The following is a 23177-nucleotide window of genomic DNA, read 5'->3' as shown; positions in this document are numbered from 1 at the left end:
ATGCTTAATGACATTTTCTTCTTGTTCGTCAAAACTAAAAAAAAGAAAAAGTCATATTTTCCTTGTGAATTCTTAAATAAAAACCAAACTGAAAAAAAATCATATGAGTTACTGACTTAACAAACTATATGTGAGTTTTGTTTGCTTTCACAACACTGAATGGTGCTAGAGTGATTCAGAAGACAATTCATAATAAAATCACACACTTAATTCCATATGATCGACACATGCCTTATTATTGCCATTTTTATTATTGTTTCTAGATCATTTACAGTTTTTCTAGAGCAGTTAAAATCACAGTACCTTAATTATTGACCTTTCTTTAAATTCAGCATGGGCGATTATGCAGTGGAGACCACATTCTAAAGATTGGGGACACCGACTTGGCAGGAATGAGCAGTGAGCAAGTAGCACAGGTTCTCAGACAGTGTGGAAATAGAGTTAAGCTGATGATTGCCAGAGGAGCTGTAGAAGAAACTGCAGCACCTTCTGCTTTGAGCATCACCCTCTCCTCTTCCCCCATGTCTACATCAGAGATTCGTGTAAGTAGCTGAAAACAGTAAATGCAAAGGTCTAAGCAAATAGCGTGCAGAAGTTAGACTTACTGATGCCTGTATGAAAGTATTAAAAGAAAGGAACGAAAAGCATGAGTGTCTATGCGATAATTTCATTTCCCTGTAAGCAGCCTTTTTTTTTTTTTAAATAAAGATAGTATTATGAAGCATCTATGAAATTTTAGGGTTCTGTTTTTCTAATGCCTATATTTGAGTCTGCCTTAGTCTTAATTAGAAGCCTTTTTGTGAACTGGGTCACCATTGTAATCATGGACTTTTAACAGTTTTTCTTTAGACGGTTTCTTATTTGTTTTGGGGGGGCTGGGAGCTCGGATTGTGGAGTGAATGAGGTTTAAGGACCTCCTATGTCATTGATTTAATATGTGAGAGCTATGAACTATTACTTGAGTTGTGATGAGTGGTTGTCATTGTAAGTAGTTGCTTGAAACAGCAGCAGCAGCTGTGTTTTGGTGTTGTACAGGAACATGATTCATTGTTGTTGTGTCCCACTTATCATAAATTGATATAAAAAGCATTAGAACATTGCAAAGCTCTTGGAAATTAGAAGTTACCTCAGTTGGTTTACAGGCCATAACACTATAGTGAATAAAAAACTTTTAAAATTCCATCCAAAAATGTCTTAAATATGTTAGAAACAAATTCTACCCATTTCTACATAATTTTTCTATCACATGCCAGCCAGTCCTATATTCATTTCCCATAGATGTAAAATGTTAATGTTTTCTTTTATTGAAATTGCTCTAACCATTGGTTACACATTCTTTGTTTTAAATAACCTAACATCCTCCATGAGCCCTTTAAAACTTTATTAGAACATTTGAATTTTCCATGATTCTGTTGTTTTTCGGACTAGATTTGGTTGCTATTTTTTACAGAGGGAAAGAAGAAAGCACGCTTGTTTATGAAAGTGTTTAAATGGCATTCTTTTGTGGAAAACAAAACATTTTATTCAGCAATATATAAATGAATGCAATACGAGAAACTACTTGATGTAATGAAAGCTTAGGGCAGTGTCTATTCTCTGCATACCATCATTTCTGAAGCTTGTGCCCCGTTTAAAACCATTCGATAGTCAAATTGCCACCCTCTAAAATAGCACGCGAATAACTTATTAAAAATAGAAAACACATTTGTTTCAATTGAAGCAGATTTCATCCTGTCATTTTCTTGTAATTATCTAAACTTTAAACTTTTGCTAAGTTTGCACAGATAATTATGTGCAATGAAAAAAAAAATGAATCCAACTTTACTTGTTAAATTATACTTCATTTAGGTGGACCATCAGTGAGATAACTGTTTACTTTTATAGGAAATCAGAAAATGTTATAGGCAAGCCTCAGCCTGCATGCCTGTTAAAGCCCATTGCCTTGATTTTTCTAGGGTTGACTAGAGAGTCTGCTGGCATCACACCAATGTGTAGGACCAATGGCTTATTGATAACATCATGTGTCAGTTCAATATTGCTTAATTTAGGGAGTATTTTCCTTTTGTTCAACATACAATTAATAACTGTATTAAGTACATGTTAGAGATGGCTCGGTCCGAGGCAGCCCTTTTTGGCTACTGTCTCAGAGCAGGAGGATGTCCATGAACACGTTCTTTATGAATATCTTTAAATTTACAAAACAAATAAAGGGACAATGTAGAGAAACTTCCTAGCTGCCATTTCATTCTTTTAAAAATAACTCACCAGCCTATTAATAACACGGCTGTGGGGTAGAGTCACCCATATTCATGGTTTGAGATTCAACTACAAATTATAGGTAAGACTACGAGCTCTCTGTGGAGGCTTTGGCCCTATGTTGTACAGTCTTACACACTGTTCATCATCTACAAACAGGAGCTCTGCAACCACACTGTTGAGATTTGAGTTCCACCTCTCCAAGTATTAGCAGTTTGTCCTACGAAATATGTATATGCCTTCTTCTCTAGAGAAAAGCCAATATAATTGGACCTGTCTTACTGGCTCACAATTGATATAGACAATTGTAAATTGTTAGATATGCTAAATACCTTACAATGAAACTGCTCAGTAAATGGCAGCTGGTCATTACTCTTCTTGGTAGGTGGTTTTCCACAAAGATTAAGTGGCAACACTAGATTGTAATTTTTTTATATCAATTCAAAACATGACTTTTTTGAACTTTAAACAGCCCAACTCCTTCAGAAATGATGATTTGCTATGTCTGAAAATACTTTGTTAAGAGTCTGTTCATCCATACATTTTGTGTATACAGTAAATTTGTCTGAGAAGGGGAAGTTCAGCTTTCTCCTATATTTCTGAATGAAACTGATGCTCAGCCTATATTGTCAGGATGTAAGGGACCAATTCTACAGCATAGTTTGTGATATCTCAGGCCAGACTAATCCTGAATTGCATCTTTGAGTTTTTAAATTTGACCTTAATTTTCCTCATATGTTGATTTATTCATTAATACTATTTTAGGTTGATGCATCTACTCAAAAAAGTGAAGAAAGTGAGATGTTTGATGTGGAACTCACAAAAAATGTCCAAGGATTAGGAATTACTATTGCTGGTTATATTGGAGATAAAAAATTAGGTAATATTAACCTTAAATATTTTCTAAATATCACATTTGCCTCTAATACCTGTCTTAAGAGATATTCAGTCATTGTATAGGTTCTTTTATTGGATATGATTGTTGTCAGATTTCTTAGAAATAATTTGGTATAGGTATGAACAGTTGCTATTCTTTCCACTTGATGCCTTTGTTGCTTATTACTAAATACTTATTCATATTTAGGATATGATTTAGACGATAGAGATGGCTATTCTTTGTGTGTGCTTTATAGATAGTGAAAAATTGCCTATTTTTAATCTTAGAACCTTCGGGAATCTTTGTAAAGAGCATTACAAAAAGCAGTGCTGTGGAGCATGATGGAAGAATAAAAATTGGAGACCAAATTATAGCAGTAAGTTATACATTTAGTAATAGTTTTTGTAATTTTCATGATTAAGAATTATGTTCTCTGGGATTGAAGAGATGGTTTGGTGGTTAAAAACATGTATTGCTCTTCTAGAGAACCCGAGTTTTGTTCTTAGCACTTGTATTGGGATACCTAGAACCACACCCACATACATATATGTAAATAAAAATAAAATCTTAAAATGAAGACCTAATTTTACATGTATCGATGTAGGTACTTGTGTGTGCATGCTATTGTACGTTTGTGTACATGTATACTCATTTGTTCATGTGTGCCAGAGGCCAGGGCTCAATACTAGATATTCTGTAGCATTCTGTGTCTGTTTTTTTTTTTTTTATTGGGATAGTGTTTGGCACTGAATCTGGAGTTCATCAGTTGGCTAGACTAGCTGGCAACTTGATTTCTCTGGGATTTGCCTGTCTTTGCCTCTTACTTATTGAGGTTAAATATTATGCTTCCATGCCTGGGCTTTATGTGGGTACTGGAGAGCTGTACTCCAGTCCTCATGTTTGTAACTAAATATATCCACTGAACTGTGTATCAAATATTTTGATTTTACTTTGTAAAAAACTATATTTATTAACATTAATTTTTGTGTGTTTGTATTTGTGGTATATACATGTATGTATATATGAACTCGTGTCTGTCTGCTGATGTTTGCACATGTAAAGGCCAGAGGTTGACACTGGGTGTTTTTTTCTATCCACCTCTGCCTTATTTTTGAGATAGGGTCACTAATTTGCTAGACTGGATGAGCCCCAGCAATCTTCTTCTCCCCATTTGCTGGCATTACAATTATAGACCTGCACCAGCACACTCATCTTTTCACATGGGTACTGTCATCCCAATGTTGGTCCTTATGCTTGAACAGCAAGCACTTTACCTCATGAGCCATTTCCCCAACCACAGATTGATTAATTTAGTCTAGCTTTAGTGGCTTGAGACTGCCATTATAATTGCCTACTTTATTATTTTCAGATTAAATGGAACATTTGATAGAGGCTTTACTTTTCTTAAGTATAAAATGGAAATTTGCTTCTTATGTAATTTTTATGATGTATTTGAACTATGATGATAATGAATTTGTTATGCTAACATTACACAGTACATTTTCTTGTGGATATTCTGAAGGAAGATTAAATGTTTGCAGTAGTGGATCCTAAATTTCAGATGCGTGCATTTTATTTTAATCCTGCAGAATGATATTATCAATGAGATGAGCTCCTTTCAGTTCTGTAAATGCATAGGAGTGAAAGAAATTAATCCAGCCATCTTTAATGTGATTCTTATGCTATTGTAGTAACATTGTGTTTTAAGTATGTGGCTATTTCAGATAGTTGAGAAGAAAAAAAAAATCTCACCTGCTGTTCAGTGAATACTGGCTTCTTCAAATTGCTCTTTGATCTAGAAACTAATTTAGGTTAAATGCACGAAGGAAGCCTGTAGATGATATAGTCTCTTAGGGATTCCTAGCCCACAATAAAAAAAAGATTACTGTGATATGACTTAAACTTCTGTAATTATAGGTTCTGTCTCATTGCCAGCGTTTATTTTAATATCATTTTCAAAACATTGGTGGAGAATGTTGACTTATTAGTTTATCATTAATTAAGTCCAATATCCCCTTGTGATCTTATTAATTAGAATAAGTTAAATAATAAAGATTCCTTACCCACAGTAGTGTGAGCAGTCCAGATACTGTTAGTAGAGACCTGGATAAAGAAAATGTAGTATACAGATGCCATGACTTGCTTTTGACCTGCTAAAGAAGGAAATTTTGTCACACATTGCAACATTGTTCAGTCTTAAAGACTTGTGCTAACTGAAATAAGCATGTTGTAAAGAGACAAATGTGTGTTCTAACTGACATGACCCAAGCTTGTCAGAGAACAGAGAAGGGGCATTTGGGGTTGTGGAGTCACATGGTTGGAAGTTGCCACTCAGTGTGACAGTGATTCATCTACGTGTTAAAAAAAAAAAAAAAAAAAAAAAACAACCCTAAAATCTTTTATAAACCAGTCTGAAAATATTTAACACTAAGAACTGGATGGTTACAAGATGCTAAATTGGTAGGGTTTTTGTTACATATTTTCTGTCACATTGTAGAAATAAATTATTAAAGACTATTACTTCTGCCCTGGTAATGTCTACAGCATGTCTCCTAGAGTGTTCCTGGGACATCAGCACTGGGAATTCTTAACTGTATCTGTTTACCTCTTTAAGTCCAATTGAAAGATCAAGTTGAGCTTCCTACCCATTTGGGTATTAGCTGGGAAAGCCTCCTTGATATGTCTCTGTCTTTTCACAACTGGAAATGAGCCACACTGCACACTTCATTTCGGGATTAATAGAGAGATGAGTAGACAGTGTAAATCCACATAGAGTTGTCCTAGTTAGGATTACTATTGCTTGTGATGAAACACCATGACTAAAAGCAATTGGGCGATGTTTGCCACTCTAAAAGCAGTGGGACCTGGGATAATGAAGTCCAAAAATGAGGTGAATTAAAGTCTCACACAATAGCCAGCTTTATTCAGAACATCAGACAACTTATCCTGTGGGAGTTGAGAGGTCACTTGAGTAAAGGTCTCATGAGTTCAAGTTGTATACGGTCACAATGACAAGCCACAGGTGGCAAAAACATGCTTTTTCATACAGGCATATAAAGGACAATTCAACATTTATTTGAATAAAAGCAGCAAGCACTAGTATCTGAAGTAAACTCACTCCTCTCCGCTAAACCTGGTAGGAGCACAAAAACACATGCTGGAGACAGTTCCATATTTTGAAGAAACTAAGGTCACAAGACTCTTGTTTTCTTGGGGAGTCCTCACAAGTGCTCACAATTCCCCTCACATGACTCCATTATTGTACCATGTTCCAACAAAGGAGGAAAGGTTTACTTGGTTTGACCTGACTGAAGGAACTCAGGACATCAAACAGCAGGTACCTGGAGGCAGGAGCTGATGCAGAGGGCATGCTTGGGTGCAGCTTATTGGCTTGATCTTCATGGCTTGCTTAGCCTGCTTTCTTATAGAACCTTGAACCAACATCCCAGTGGTAGGCTGGCCCTTCCCCATTAGTCACTAATTTAGACAATGCTCTACGGGCTTGCCTCCACCGCCCCATCTTATGAGGCATTTTCTTAATTGAGGTTCCTTCCTCTCAGATGAGTATAGTATTTTAATGAGCTGACAGAACACTATCCAGCACAATAAATAAACTGAGTTAAAATTTACTTTTTATTCCTCCAACTATCTACATCAGTTTACTAGACAGTTCCAAATCATCATTGTAAGTAATTTATATATTCTGTAATTTGTCCCTTTAAATTGTACAATTCTGTGTCTGTTCATATGCTTCCATAGTTGAACATTCAGCATTGCAATTGGCCATAGAATATTTCCTTTACTGTAGTTCTTGCTCCCTGCTTCCCCTGTCTTCATGGGTCTGTGCACTATGGGGTCTACTTCCTGTCTCCACAGACTTACTTGCCTTTCTGGGACACTTACTGTAAGTATAGTCACATAGGATTTGGAACTCTGTGATTGACTGCTTCATTTAATATAATGTCTTCAAGGTTCATCGGTGTTGTAGAGTGAGTTTCCATTTCCTTGGGGGTGGGTTTGCCACATTTACCTATTAGTCAGTTCAGCCATGAGGTATGTTTTCACGTGTTTATTTGTTAGAGTTAATATTGTTGTGAAATTCTTGAACAAGGTTTTATTAGGATATGTTTTCTCTTTTTTATTGTATATATTAAACAGTGGAATAGCTAGATATTAGCCATTAGATGGTTTAGATAGCTCTATGTTTAATTTTTAAACAAACTTTAAAAATTTTTTGGATTGTAATTTAATTATGTCATTTATCCCTTCCATTTTTTTCCTCTGAACAATCCCATATACCTCTTCTCTCTTTCAAATTAATGCCTTTTTTTGAAAACTAATTGCTAGTGCATGCTTATGTGTATATACATTTCTGAATATGATCTATTCAACCTGTACAGTCTTTCTTGTTTTCAGGGCTGGCTATTTGGTACTGGGCAGCCAACTGGGGGCTCTTCCTTCCATAAGGCTACATCTTCTACCCCCAGCTTTCTTCACTTGCCTATAAATTCTTTGTGTATGATTGGGGTTCATGGGTTTTTCTCAGTTCACTTTGGATGTTCATTGCTGACAACCTTTAGTGAGCTTCTTGATTCAGTTGCATTATCTTAAGATAGGATTTAATCTCCCTTGAGTTTCCCTTAAGAGATCCACATTAGACCTTCAAAGGCACTGGTGTAGAACTTGCTGTATTAGTGTGTTTTAATTAGGGAATGTTTACTGAGGGAGTAGATTTATTACAAATTTTTAAATTTCACAGTGACTTGCCTCCAGGTTGTCACTGCCTTTGTTCTTATGTGATGACTTCCTCTTAGCTAAGTAAGGTGATAAAGAAATGTACTCAATAAGGGGAGGTGTACTTTCCCTGTCTTTAGTTGCTTTTAATGAGGTTACCTTCACTGTCATCCATAGTGTAGTTTTACTTTTCACCAACATTTGTTTTAAATTGAGAAGTGCCTTAACCTCTAGGGAGTGTTGTGCAGCGCTCTTGACCATGTTTTCATTTAGTGCAAAGTGTCACCCTCTTGTGGTCTTTTCATAAATTGGTAATATTTCCTTCCTTCCTAGTTGCATTTTTATAACCATATTCTTTATTTCTTCTGGCTTTATTTTGACAGCAAATATTGGAGCTATGGTCTATTTTTAATTTGTATTTATTGAGGTGCTGAGAAGATTAAGAAATTATTTACTATTTTGAGGAAGCAATTATTTTGTAATTTTAACCTATTCTGCTCTTCTGTTACAGATTGTGTTCTGTGGACCCCTAGCGTTATGCTGTGTACAGTATAGGGGCAGGAAAGTGCAAGTGATTTCCCCCAAAAGCCTCTTCCATGTTGGCATTCTGAACAACAGTTATTTGATAGAGGGATTTTTTTTCTCTCTCAGAATGTTAGCTGATCATATCAACAGATAAAAATCAGGATTCCGATTAGTTACTTAGTGACACATAGTTAAAACCAACATCCAATTGTGGTTAATGAAGAGAAATAGCAAATGTGCCTTTAATACTCTGTGATAGAAGAAGATTCTCAGTCTCTGTTAGTAGACATAAGTTGCTGGAAGATGGCTTGGCAAACTACATGGAGTACCCTAAGGATGCAGGTTTTCTCAACTGAGTAATTGGTATTGCTTCTTCGTAATTTCTCTGCTAGTTGTGGAGCCTGCATTATGTGTTAACATGATGATGAGTGTGTGCCTTTCATGAATGGAGGCAGTTTGCCTGTTTACCTACTTCTGCTACTCTCCTCTTTGTGGTGTCACTGAGGCAGAGCTGACCCCCTAGCTCTCCTGCAGTCAAGAGTAGCCAGAGTTAAATAATGTTTCTCCATAGGTTTTTTTGCTGATTGGGTCTGACTGTAAATTGATTATTCCTTGGAATTTCATGTTTATTACCTTTTCATCCTAGTAATAATAATACTAGCCTCTATGTGTCTTAGTACAGGGTGTCATGTGTTGGAGTTCTGGGAAAGTAGGTGCCTTATGTCCACTTTACACATGATATTAGGAATCTAAAGTGAAGTATAGTTTAAGATCTAGTCCTTTGTAGTGACTTTTTGCTTCTTTGTGCTGGTACCATTCTGTGACATTTAGGCAGTGGACATATTTTAACATCCAATTTGCCAAGTTTTTTTTTTTTTTTTTAAAGAAGCAAATGCATTTTCTACAGGTTTGAACACAATCCTTTGTACAAGCTTTTCCTTAATGAAACTTCTTTTTACAAAGAGTGATAAAAATTGGTCATAGACCAAAAACTTGAAAGGAAAAGTGTTGTGCATTTTAAGAATTTTCATGGGGCATCAGTGTTCATGTTTGAGCCATTTTGTCCACCTCCACACCTTTGCCAATGGGTTTGGCTCTATTGTACTGCCCAGGCAAAGTGCCTGCTCTCCTGAGCGTTTCAGCTGGTGGGAGACACAGAAACAGTGCTCCCAACTGCCTTGGGTGTTAACAGGGTGAGAGGCATCTCTCCCCTGCCAATGCCCTCATATGGCAGATGAGTGAAGGTGAGGGCTTGGCTTATTCATGCCCCTAAAACTAAAGTATTTTAAATTTGAAAACTTCCATATCTATGTTTAAATATTACTGTTTTCTATTTGGCATCTTGAATGTGCCGTGTCTCCTCCCTTTCCCCCTCTCCCTCTCCCTCCCTCTCTCTCTCTCTGTATGTGTGTGTGTATATGCATATTTGCATGTGTGCACATAAATATGGAGAAGTTGATGTTAAATGTATTTCACAATTAGGCAGTCAGTCTCCTACTGAACCTGTAGCTTGCTGATTTGGTTACACTGGCTAGTCAACAAGCCCCAAGGATTCTCCTTTCTGTATCTTCCACATGTCATGGTATTAAGAGGTCAACTTGTAGGACTCCATTCTGTCCTTCCTTTAAGTGGGTCTTGAAGATCAGACTTGGGATGTCAGAACTGACAGAAACCATTAGCTAATCCATCTTCAGTTCTGTTCCCAGATTGTGGGGGGGGGGGGGTTAGCGGGGGAGTTCTAGGGGAATTTGTGCACTCACACATACATAGCTAACCACTGACAAAATGAGCCATCTCCCCAACCTGGAATCATCTCTTCTTAATGAGAGAATTTGGTTTTATTTCTATTTACATTTGTTCTCTGATCAGATGAGCCACTATTAGGCATATAGAAATTAAGCTAGCTTACCTTGAGCCTGTATTCCCAGACCATTTTAGTAGACGTTCTTCCAGTTCTGGTGTAAGAACTTTTTTCCTTCCTTGATTATGGATTCTATTGCATATTCTTCTGTTATTCTTATTTGCCAATCTTTTGAAAGGGAATCAGAAAAGTTGGGTATTGGGAAGAATAGAGCCAGAACCAGGTGCCTGTGTCCAAGATCCTGTGTAACTCAGAGGAATTGCACAAGAGTCAAGGAATCAGAGTTTGAGACTCTTCTGTAGAGTCCCTAGATAATTGACTCACTATTCCCACTAAAACAAAACAAAACTATGTACTCATTTTCTCTTCTGTATATATCTTCTGTATATAGATATCATATATTATTATATACATATTTCGTGTAGACAGTAGATGTTTATGCTTGTATATACTTATGTACATATAAATAAAAAATGGGTTTTAAGTATTTAATTTGAGGTTTTAATGTATCCGATCAAAAACTTTAGTTTTTGGATCTCATAGCTTTTTATTCACCCAATGAATATGTGATTGCAAAAATTTTCCACTTCTCTTGTTCACAGGCAATGTAAAATACTGGGATCTGTACATCCTAGTGTCTTGGGGGAATGCTTTTCTCACTGCATTTTGTAACTTGATTTCCCCTATAGTGCTGGTTTCCAAATTTGACTGCCTATGAGGATCACCTAGGGAGTTAGAGAAATGATCTTAAAAGTCACACCCTGAAAATATACCACAGAATGCATAGAAACCAGCAAAATCCTCAGAAAAGTCCTGAGCCAACCAACATTGCTCCTAGACACTGAGTGTGAGCAAGGGCATTGTAGCCACTTTCCAGTTCCAGTTAGAGAAATATCCATTGTCTGTCCCTTCCTCAGTACTAAGCGATGAATACACGTTGTGTGAAATAGCAATACAAAAGTATTTTTTGTATTTGATTTTTAATGTGTCTTGTTATCACAGGTAGATGGCACCAACCTTCAAGGTTTCACCAATCAACAAGCAGTAGAGGTGTTACGGCACACGGGACAGACAGTGCGCCTGACACTGATGAGGAAGGGAGCAAGACAGGAAGCAGAGCCCACATCTAGAGAAGACACCTCAAGAGATGTGGACGTGCCACCCGACGATGCCACTGTAAGCAAAGGTAATGCTTAGGGCCTGGTTCTCACTTGGACCTTTGCGTTATTTAGCATTTCCTTCTAACTCTAAAGTAATTTATGCAGAAGACTTTTTGGTTTTAGCTGGAGTCACTGATTTGTGCATTAGCCTTCTAATGGGCTCTTCAGTAAAGCAGACATCCATTTATGCTTGCCATCACATTGCTGTTTCTCAGCTTGTTCCTTCCTGTCCCTACCTTAATTGGGGTATAATCAATGTTTTCTCTTCAGAGGGATGCATTTCTGTTTGATGCTTATAGAACATATGTGGGTGGGCATACATGGTGTTTGTGTGTGTGTGTGTGTGCATGCCTGCGTGTGTGTGCATAACACCTACACAAGTCAGAAGACAGCCTCAGGTGCTAGTCTTTTCCTCTATCTTGCTTGAGAGAGGGTATCTTTGTTGTTTGGCATGGTATATGCTGAGCTAGCTGGCCCACAAACTTCTGAAGAATCTCTTTTTTTCCACCTCCCATCTCACTATAGGAACACTTGAATTAAAGACCCAGTTTATTGTCCACAGTTTTACATGAGTTTAAGGGATTCAAATTCAAGTCCTCATGCTGTACCCACTGAGTAATCTCTCCACCCCATACTTGCACGTTTTTTGAAATACTGATAGCTAATTCCATAGAATTTCCTTAAATTATCAAATTGAATTATAGAAATGCCATTCACAGGGTTTGGGAGTTGTGTCTGCTGGTGGAGTTTCTGCTACTCAAGCAAGAGGACCTGATCTCTACCCTAGTACCCATAATAAAAGCTGGGTGTGGTACATGTGTATAATCTCTGCACTGGAGGGGAAGAGACTCTGGGGACTCTGGGACTCTCTATCCAGCCATCCTAGTCTAATTAGAACATTCTAGGTCCTGGTGAGTGACCCTGTCTCCAAAGCAAGGGTGGCCAGCTCCTGAAGAGTAAAGTTGATCTCTGGCTTGCATCTAAACACGTGTATCTGAACATACATGAAGACACTCACCTACACCCACACTCACAAATTCAAACACAAATGCCATTCATAAGCTGAGATCCATGGATACTCCTGCAAATTACCGAAATAATCCCCATCGTGAGGTTGTTGGCTGGAAAGTTGTTCTTTCTAACAGTTGAGCTTGTTGGTGTTTGTGCCATGTGCTATGTAATGCATTCCTAGGGGATGGACAGGCAGGTTTCAGGAAAGTTCTAGTCTACTTACAGGATGATAATGAATATATGTGGTTACTATGGAATTTGCCCCTTTAAAATTGTACATTATCAGTGATTCAAACAAGTAAAGTGGGTTCAGAAAAATTCCACTGCTTTTATTATCTTATGGATGTAACTATTAAAATATTTTTATCTTTTAGAAAATTATGAAAAAGATGAAGAGTCTTTATCTTTGAGGAGAAATACCAGCATATTGCCAATTGAAGAAGAAGGTAAAACTTAGAGCCAGGCTTCAGTGTTCAATGTGTTTTAGAGAGGATGTTTGCAAAGAGCTTACGTTCTTTATGACAGACTGAGTTACTAACCCACTATAAATATGCTACTAACCTCTTAGGAAAAGTGATGTTGACTAACCCATATTTACCAATAGGGCTAACTGCTATTTTAGATTAAATTAATTAATTTAGAGTTGGTTATTTTGTTTTGCTGAACCAGTCTGTTCTTTAACGTGTGTGTGTGTGCAAAAACACATGAGTGTGTACACAAGTAACAGAACTATTCTTGAGACATCAATTGGTAATATGTTGTTTTAACTTAGTATTTATATATAGCTGATTTGTCTCTACACAAATGTGAAACAATAGTAAGATATAGATTATTTAAATACAAACATGGAGACTCTTAGGTTTTTAGGAATCGAAATCCCTGGTTTTTGTTGTGATGGTTATTTTCTTTTTTAATTGTATATATATTTATTATTTTTTTAATTTTACATATCGATCCCAGTTCCCTCTCTTTCCCTCCCTTCCATGCAGCCTGACCCCCCCCCTCCTGTCCCATTCTCCCTCACTCCACAGGGAGGGTGATCCCTTCCAGGAGAGATCATCAAAATCTGTCAAGTCATTTGAAGTAGGATCAAGGCAGGCTTTTGATATGTAGTAGCCCAGACTGACTCTGAACTCATGACCTACTGCTGGATTTCAGGCAAATACTACCACTTCTGCAAGGAACTGTCTGTTTAGGGCGGCTGTTATTTACATTTCAGCTTTTCAGGAGTCACAAGTTTTAATGTTGGGGACTTGAAAGCAGTTCTACAGAGAAATTGTTAAGCTTGTCTAAGAATTCTTATCACTGTAGATTTACTAGGGTCTCTTGTTTTAACATACTTCATACTTGTTCTGCCCTCCTTTTATGCCATGTGCCTTCTGCTTCTTTCCCTTGTCCTTTTGATGGGTATTCGGACACTTTTAAAGTCACTAAGCAAATGGAAAACAATTCCTTTCTGGTAGTGTGGATTCAGCTGTTCGGCAGGAACACGGAAGCCTCTTCACTGTGTCGTGGTGTCATTATTGCATTTCGTCTACTGCTGAAAGTTTTAGTTTATTTTTATTATTTAAAGGGATTTTGGGTATGTAATGATATCCTGGAAGGAAAATGTGTAGTGTTCATACATATTAATTACATTCTGCCATTTTTACACTAATTAGTAAAGAAAATATTTAGGCTAAAGTGAATATCAAGAGTAGGGGGAAAGGATAAAAATAGTTATGAAATAACTTGAAATGGGAAGTGAAGATGGGCACGAGGGGTTATGTTAAAGATTCAGAACAGTCTGTTTTGCTATGGAAAAGGCAACTAATGAGAAATTTGCATATGCATGTGGAAGGGTGGTAAGTGGTTGGCACCTCCAGCCTTATAATTGAGAATTCTCGAATTATTAAAAAAAAGTAGTAATGCAGAAACCTGGAAATGGTCCTAATGTACCTGTTCTGCCCCATCTGCCCCAGGGTAGGATGCTACTGCCCTCCTGCAGAAAGGTGACTCTCTGTACCAGATAGTCACTTGACTGTTGTTCACCAAGCCTGGAGGACAGGGCTCTGAGGCTTTTTGTGTGTAGTTTTAAATTTCTGAAATGTAATCTGGGGGTAGGTGGGAGGTAAGAATGGCCTGGCCTTGAGTTGACTTCATGAATATGAATCTCAGCAGTGTCATCTGATTCCCCACATTCCATTTACAATCCCACGTTATATTCTGCTTGAGCTGTGTGGATACAAAGGAATGATTCAAGGTGACCTGGGGGACTCCAGGATGACCTCTGCTCCCAGAATTAGGTTTAAAACTCCCTTATGATCCCTGCTCCCTGTTGATTGTGACCTCTCATGTAACTAAATTTAGTTTTTAAGAGAAAACACTTATTCACGGGGATAGCTTCCAATCCTGTGTTGCTTCGTTGTATAAGCTTGGGACTGAACCTAGGACTTTGCACATGAGCAACTACTTGCTTTCCTGAAACCTTCCAGACTAGTTACCAACTTTGTTCATTTTCTCCAGACAAAATCAGAATCATTATCCAAAGCATGAATTGCCTGGAATTCTCATGAGAGAGAAAGCAACTGGTAGAAATCTGAATTTTGGAATATTTCTTAAATTAATTTAGAGACTCTTTTTTATTTTGTTTGTTTTTTAAAAGAAAGCCTTTATGAACAAGTACAGAGTAAATGTAGACATGTTGCAGGGCGGGAGCTGGAGCTCAGTTACTTCTGGAAGTGACAGAGACCCACATAGATGCTAGATGCTACTTAGTCACCCAGCTTTCAGCTGCAAATTCTGCATTTGGAATTATTTATGTCACTTTCTTGATTCTTTCTTTCCTTTTTTGACTAATTAGCGGAATTCAGACTACAGGCTCTTAATACACATTTCCAGCTTTTTATTGTTTCACATTCTTATTTATATTGTTGTTTTTCATGGAGTTGTATGTTACTAATTTATATTGTTTGTATGTGGGCTAATATGATAGCTCCCTTTTCTCCTGACCACACTTTTTTACTGCAACATCACCAGTAGACAAGCTTGTGCATCTGAGCGCAGCCCAGAGCTATTATCTTTTTAATGACTGTTAGATAATATACGGAGACTCTAATGAAAAGTCTACTTAAAGTAAGTAGTACTTTAAGTAAGTAAAGTAAGGTGTCCATTTTTAGAAAAAAAAGGTGTTGCATTACTTAAATGTGTCTATTCAAGAATAGTGTTGCATATGCCCATGTTAGTCTAAATTAGATCATTAATTCAGTAGAACTATGAGGAATATAGTGCCCACAAAGGTTTGGCTAGGTCTTCCTTCCTCCCCAAAGCTGTAGAAGGTGAGTTTTGGGGACTGACAATAACTTTGGTACTTTGACTATTTCAGGGTATCCACTGTTGTCAACTGAACTGGAAGAAGCAGAAGATGTGCAGCAAGAGGCTGCCCTGCTGACAAAGTGGCAGAGAATTATGGGAATTAACTATGAAATAGTGGTAGGTTAGCTTGCTTTTCATGTTTCCTGACTTGTTTCTGTGTGTGAGCAGGAAATCTTGGTGAAAATATCATAATCACTGGAAATGAGCCCTGTAGAGAGATCAAATGTCTAGAGCTCTTCAAAGGCTGTAATAGTAGCTAAGACACCAAAATACATGGTTTGAAACCTTAAGAATGCATGTGTCATTATTTCTTAATTCTGGGGATGATGTAAGTAATATATATGCAAGAAAGGTTTTCCTGACTCTTAAGCATGTCATTTATAGAGAGAACCAGAATGGAATGACAATTTTCTTCATATGAGCTAAAGTTTATCATGACCTGTGACAGAATTTTAGGCTTGCTTTCCTCTTTTCCTCTCTTCCTTTCTTTCTTTCCTTCTTAAAAACAAAAACAAAACAAAACAAAAAACAAAAACAAAACAAAACAAAAAAAACAAAAAAAAAAAAAACACTTGAGGCAAGGTCTCATATAGACAGCCTGACCTCAGATTCTCTGCATAGTCTCCTGCCTCTACTTCCCTAGTGCTGGGCTTACAAAAGTGCACCACACCCCTTTTGTCATTCTCATGTGTTTAGCTTCTGTAATAGATGGATTCTGCTTATTTTTTTCATGTCACTTATGTCATGGTAATGTTTGATGTTTATTAACAGTGTGAGTATCTAGCTAAGATACCATGGTTTGCTATTCTAAAAAGTTATAAAGTTGACACACATTATTAAAATATCAGGCAATTCAAAATCAAAGTAAAATACTACATTTAGTATAGTTTTTCATATTTACCACATCCATAAGAGATAAAGAGAAGAGACAATATGTTAAAAGTAACACTGGCTTTCATTGCCAAACAGTTATATCAATTTTGCACTTACTTTTCACAGCAATATCTACTTTTAAAACTCAAGGTAATTTATAGTTAAATGAAAATGAGTAAGTATAGCCATGAGCATTTTAATTCTTAAGTTGGGAGGAATACAATAGGATCCAGGTGAAGAGTGGTTCATTTAGCATTGGCTTTGTGAGATTAATATGGCTGGTGTCCACTGCAGACACCTGCTGTTTAGATGGTAATTGAATAAGGGAGCCCTTCACAAGCCATTTCATCCAGATCAGAGCCAAGACTGAACCTTTAGTGCCCTTTGTGCACCTGTTGTCTGGATGATATTCCCAGTGCCCTGTTAGGAGTGTACAGCCTTAAGTAGGATCATGTCATTTGTGATCCTTGCTCAGGTAACTGGGAGCATCTCTGCCTTCTCCTTGCCTGTTGCATACTTGGTAGCATTAACATAATCATTAAGTGGGTGGTGTAGCAGAAATGGCAGGTGACAGCAATGGGGACCTACAGTTTCTTAGGGTATGTGAGCTCTACATTAGGTTTTCAGGGCTAAGAAGAATGTTGCCCAGCCTTACAGCTCAAAGTCAGGTGATTTCCTTCTGATACTGACCTCTCACCAGCTACCATTAAGATATGGAAATTCTTGTTTGGTAAATGTATTGTGGGGGATGACATGTGACACCCCATAGAATGCATAGCTGCAGGATGCAGCTTTTCAGGCTGTCAGCTGTGCTCAGGTCTAGAGTAGTTTCTGCCTGCCTCCATTTATTACCTGCATTCTACCCATTTACTACTATATGCTCAGTAGGCACTGAAGATGGCCCTGGGTGCTTGTGGCTGGGCACTTCCCTAAAGTCTTTGTTGGTTTGTGAATCTATTAGACATCTATATTTTCCACTGGCAAACCTCTAGTGACATGCAGTTTGAAAATAAGATTTCGAAGCTTTTGTGAGAAATTTGACTTTTTTTTTGGTGAGGGGAATGCACTCTATAATATTTACATGAGTAGGAAAGGAAAAACAGAAGAATATTACACTTGTGAATGTTTTTCTCATTTTAGGTGGCTCATGTGAGCAAATTCAGTGAGAACAGTGGATTAGGCATAAGTCTGGAGGCAACGGTGGGACATCACTTCATCCGGTCTGTTCTACCAGAAGGCCCCGTGGGACACAGTGGGAAGCTCTTCAGTGGAGATGAGCTGTTGGAAGTGAGGAGCTCTGATTTCCTTTTTTTGCTACAGATATAAAATGGAAAAAGCTGCTGGAGAATTAATGGTGACAAATAACTAAAGTCAGCTCAAAGCGGAAATAGCAAAGCTGTGTGTGTGCGCACCACACTACAGATCCAGTTCAAAACTACATTCCATTTCGGTGGTGTTTGTTGTGTTGTGAAACTTCCTATGACAGTTTTTTTTAACATGTACTCAGTTCTTAGAATAGGCAACACTTTCGCATGCTTCCATAGAGAATAATGACAGTGAGCATGTCCTTTCTGTTCCCAATTACTCAATTCCTATCACTCACTAGCTATCTACTGGTATTTATTTCTATGTAATATGTCAATTTTTTTAATGCAGAAATAAGAAAAATTGAAAAGTTTTGTTTCCACTTTTATAACCATTTTCACATACTGTTATGTCATTTCTAGTTTAATTGTTTGCTTGTTTTTTCTATCCTGCATCCTTTGGGAGTATTTTTATTTTCTCTTTCTACAGTACACTGGCAGATCAAACCTAGGGAGAAGCTAAGGGTTCTGCCCTGAGTACTTGTGAAGTTCCAGTTGTAGCCAGACTCTAAACACGAATGCAGGACTCTGTTAGTTAGATCTAACTGCAGGTCTTGGCATGGCAGAGCCACAGCCATCACAGTGAAATTTATATTCATGGAAAAATGGTGCTTCACACAGTCTTTGTATTATGACATTTTATCCTCTGGGGACCATGTGTGTTCTTTTGCAGGTGAATGGCATAAATTTGCTTGGGGAAAATCATCAAGATGTGGTTAATATTTTAAAAGAATTACCTATTGATGTGACAATGGTGTGCTGCCGCCGAACTGTGCCACCCACCGCTGCATCAGAATTGGATGGCCTGGACATAAGTGATCTTGAACCAACGGAAAAGGTATTAGATATGCAGAAACGAGGATAATTTGCATCACAGCAGGGCTTAATAGTGTTAAAATGTTACAACACTTTTATTTTCATTAATACTTCATTGTTCTCACATAGTCTGTGCTTACAGAGAAGTCATACAGGCCTGGGCTTGAATCAGAATTGTCCCAACAGGCAGAAGTATGTAAGTAGTGTATGTGTGGTACACAGATGGAGAAACATACTTCTATATACCTTCATAGCTGTTTCTGGTTTCCAGTTAATCGTTCAGTGAATAGCTGAAATACAGAAGAGTACATTCCAGTGTATTTATAGGTTTTAACTTATTTGTGCATTTTAGTGGAAGAATATGAGAACGCCAAAGTCATAATTCCCATCAAATAATTTTCTATGATGTATATTTTCTTATCTGCTTGTTCTTAGCTCTTTGTATCACAGTGTTCAAAACCAGAATGAATCATCTTGTTGGAGGAAGTGCTGTACATATTTAGCATAGGAGCCTAGTCAGATCTCAGGAGGAAGGAATCCCATTTACATTATGGTAAAGGATTCAATACAGTAAAATAATTTTACAACTTAAAAGGATAAAGTGCATGGTTTATTAGTCACATGGGTGATCATAATAGGACAGAGTAAGAAATAGTATTCTAAACTGTGTGCCTCTCAAGGCTGAGCCATGTATATGTGTGTACATATTCACGTGGTGTCCATGGGATGGTCCCAGGGAGGCAGGGGAGGCGGATTTGTGTACATGGCTCTAGGCAATGCAATAGAATGTCAAAAGAAAAGGCAGCACACAAACTAGAATTATATTCTGTCAAACACCTTTGTTAAATTTGATATGTTCATATAGATAAATAGGGTTAGTTAACCTATTTTCACTTAGATTTGTTTTTGTTGAGAGAAGCTAACATTTGAAGCCCAGTTTCTGTGTCAAATATTTTACAAACATTACCCCTGCTTAATCCACCTATTTCTATGTATTTAGAGGCTTATTTGCCTATATTACAAAAGTTTACACATACCCACCTTTCCCTGAATTTATCTTATTTATCATGAGTTCTTTTTAGTTAATGACAACACAGTTCCTTTTATTCTTCTTGTAGAGGTGACTCAAACTTATACAGAAGGTAAAAGTCACATATAAACTGTCTTGTTCTATGCAGATACCAGAACCAGAATGAAAGAGTTTTTGTAGTGTTGGTACATGTGTCAAATGCTGTTTCCTCTGAAATAAGAGATCCCTGATCTGTTATTCAGCCTCATATAGATCTCGGTGAGTTCATCGGGTCCTCAGAGACAGAGGATCCCATGCTGGCGATACCTGATGTGGATCAGAATACTGAGGATATTCAAACACCACTGGCTATGTGGGAAGCTGGCATTCAGTCCATTGAGCTGGAGAAAGGGAGCAGGGGCCTTGGCTTCAGCATTTTAGACTACCAGGTAAATAGATCCTATTTTCCTAATTGTTGAAAGGATGTCATATTTTCAAAGTAAATTCTTGTTAGCAGATAGTAAGAAAATACTATTAAGTTAGGTATGACTTTTACATGTTCAAATTAATTGCTCAGGATAATAATATAATTGGTATGATTTCTCTTTATTATAAAAGGTTCCTTTTAGCATTATACTTATGAAACTGTTTTATGTTTCAGCTTGAAAACTTGAGCAAACCACAGAATGCTTTTTAGGAGTATTATAATACAGTGGGCTCTTGTGTCATTTGAGGCCTCTTTATTTCCATGCTTCTAATTGACAGCTTATATTCTAGTTATCCACAAAGTCTTTGCTATTTCTTTTCTAATATGGAGATAAGTTTGTATTTGAATATATCACAAATTATAACATTTCAGTCATTTTACTATGTTTATGATAGTTTTTAAGTTGTCTCAGTGTGGCTTGGACCCTTCCCTGTATTGTTTTGTGCTAGGCAAATGTGGAAATGCTGAACACTGCCTGATAAAACACAGGATTTATTGTCAATAGTTTTCTACTCAGGCTATCTCTAATTACTCCAGCACCTCATGCTTGTAGCACAGGTGCTGCCTGACTTCTATGTGTAAATCTTCATTTCTAAGGGTCAAAACCTACTTCAGCATGCATCCATCTACTATAAAATACTATGGTTATGAATGCCCTTGACACCCAGCTTCTGGTGATAGCAAACAATTTACCACTCTACCAAAAATTAAAATTTCCTCTTGAAGTTATCTACTATTACCTGGGGGATTATTTAACAGCACTAGCAAATGAGGTTTCCATTGTTTCTGGCAAACTCCTCTGATCTTTCTAAAATGAAATAGGCATCACCTTGTCCTAGGTATTTATTAGAACCTCCATGAAAACCTTAAGACACTTAACAATTGGAGGGGACAGCCTGTAAAATACACTTACAATGTCACAATGAGCTGACTTCTTTTCACACTCCTGCCCTGTTAGGATCCCATCGACCCAGCAAGCACTGTGATAGTCATTCGTTCTCTGGTGCCTGGTGGCATTGCTGAGAAGGATGGCCGGCTTCTCCCAGGAGACAGGCTCATGTTTGTCAATGACACTAACCTGGAGAACAGCAGTCTTGAAGAGGCCGTGGAAGCCCTGAAGGGAGCGCCCTCTGGGATGGTGCGGATAGGTGTGGCCAAGCCTTTGCCTGTAAGAATTTGGATTTTATTGATTTCTCTATATTTGCAAGGGAAATGGCTAGGGAGGCACTTTACTGCCACTAAGGAAAAAACAATAGTTATTTTGAAGCAATATCTTTTTGTAGCTAGTTCCAGGACAATATTTGGTGTTTCATATTCTGTTTACTGAACCATACTGTGAGTATTTCTGTCACTTAAAGTGAAGTCTGAATAAAAATAAACTTAAATCTATAGGCAAATAAGAAAAATGCTTTTCCTATAAAAGTTCTACACATGTTAGGGTTACTAATACCAGGTAATGTGGTAAGACAATAAAAATTTCCCTTTTCATTAGAAAGTAGAATACAAGTGTAGAGTTCTCAGTATTTCAGAACTGTAGTAGGAATTCAAGAGGGTTATTCAGGCAGATGGCACCCCTGTGCAATTTAGTTTCATTTTGTCTTATAAGCTGTGTTGTATTTAAACTCTCAAGTTATCCCCTCTTAATTTTAGGAGACAGGTGATTATTTTAAGTGTTTCCAAAGTTTCTTTCTTTGTAATTCTAATGGCTACCTGGGAAGAAGTGCTTTCCACTTATTTTAGAGATCTTTAATGAGTTCATTATGTCCTCAGAAACATTCATTGTCAAGTAAGCTTCATCCTTTATAATACTTGAGAGAGAACAAAACATCAATTTTCTTTAATGCTTCATTCCGCAGCTTTTAAAGTCTTAATACTTAAAATTGCCTGTCATTAATTAGCCAGAATATTTAGCAGATAAAAATGACCAGAAGATTAGTATAAAAATCATTGCTTTTGATTGTAATTTGCAAGAATAAAAATAGTAGAAATGGATTCTCATCTAATTGTTTGTGCTTATGCTAGGAGAAAGACCTCTGTACCCTTTCAAGTGAAATGATTAGGACTAATATTTGTCTAACTTTGTAGTTTTCATTCTGTGTTGAGGTTATATGTTTTGATGTGAAGACTTCATTTCTTCCCTTCATTCTTCTTTCTCTTCCCCCCTTCCCCTTTCCAATCCTCTTTGTTGTTTGTTCTGTTCCACAAACCCCTTCTTGACACCAATGTCCTGCAGCTTTCACCAGAAGAAGGATATGTTTCTGCCAAGGAGGATGCCTTTCTCTGCCAACCACACTCCTGTAAGGAGCCAGGCCTGCCTGATAAAGCCCTCTTCAGGGCTGACTTGGCTCTGGTTAGTGGCTATAACTGATTGATTTTTAATAAATATTCTGCTGAAGTTATATTGAGTTACTTAGTGTATGTAGACTCTCAATGTGCGTACATTGCTTTAAGCTAGAGAGTGTGAATTAGGTCTTTGATATTGTATATATTTTGCCAATACTAATTTCAAAGGAAGATAATTCTTTCTGTTAGTATTTTTAAATTATAAACTCCTGAATCACTATTTATGGGATATTTTGATATGTTTATAATAAGTATAATATATTCATATTATACTTAAAGTATGAGATCACTTTGGCTTCCTCTAGGGGCATTGTAGTTTAGGACTTTGTGAGGTGTTATGATAAGTCATATCTTGCCATAGCAAATCCATTTTGAAACATCATAGTACACAAAGATATCATTCCTTCATTTTTTTTTGAGACAGGATTTCACTATGTTGCCATGGCTTGTCTGCAACTCCCAGTTATCCACCCACCTGCCTCTGCCTCCTGAGTTCTGGGATTAAGG

At 37.3% G+C, this 23177-nt stretch overlaps 1 protein-coding gene across 1 annotated transcript in view; it reads left to right on the top strand.

The window, feature by feature from the left end:
- The window catches only part of Mpdz (multiple PDZ domain crumbs cell polarity complex component), a 144939-nt gene that overhangs the window by 50625 nt on the left and 71137 nt on the right, over window positions 1-23177 (top strand). Inside the window, exons 8-18 of the mRNA XM_051188103.1 lie at window positions 333-542; window positions 3022-3136; window positions 3421-3509; window positions 11256-11439; window positions 12799-12870; window positions 15789-15895; window positions 17792-17938; window positions 18689-18853; window positions 20104-20289; window positions 21286-21495; window positions 22561-22677. Coding sequence (XP_051044060.1) covers window positions 333-542; window positions 3022-3136; window positions 3421-3509; window positions 11256-11439; window positions 12799-12870; window positions 15789-15895; window positions 17792-17938; window positions 18689-18853; window positions 20104-20289; window positions 21286-21495; window positions 22561-22677 — 1602 coding nt within the window. The remainder of the gene's footprint in view (window positions 1-332; window positions 543-3021; window positions 3137-3420; window positions 3510-11255; window positions 11440-12798; window positions 12871-15788; window positions 15896-17791; window positions 17939-18688; window positions 18854-20103; window positions 20290-21285; window positions 21496-22560; window positions 22678-23177) is intronic.

This window comes from Phodopus roborovskii, unplaced genomic scaffold (assembly GCF_943737965.1).
Source record: "Phodopus roborovskii unplaced genomic scaffold, PHOROB, whole genome shotgun sequence".
Lineage (NCBI taxonomy): Eukaryota > Metazoa > Chordata > Mammalia > Rodentia > Cricetidae > Phodopus > Phodopus roborovskii.
This window is presented reverse-complemented; position numbering and strand designations above follow the sequence as displayed.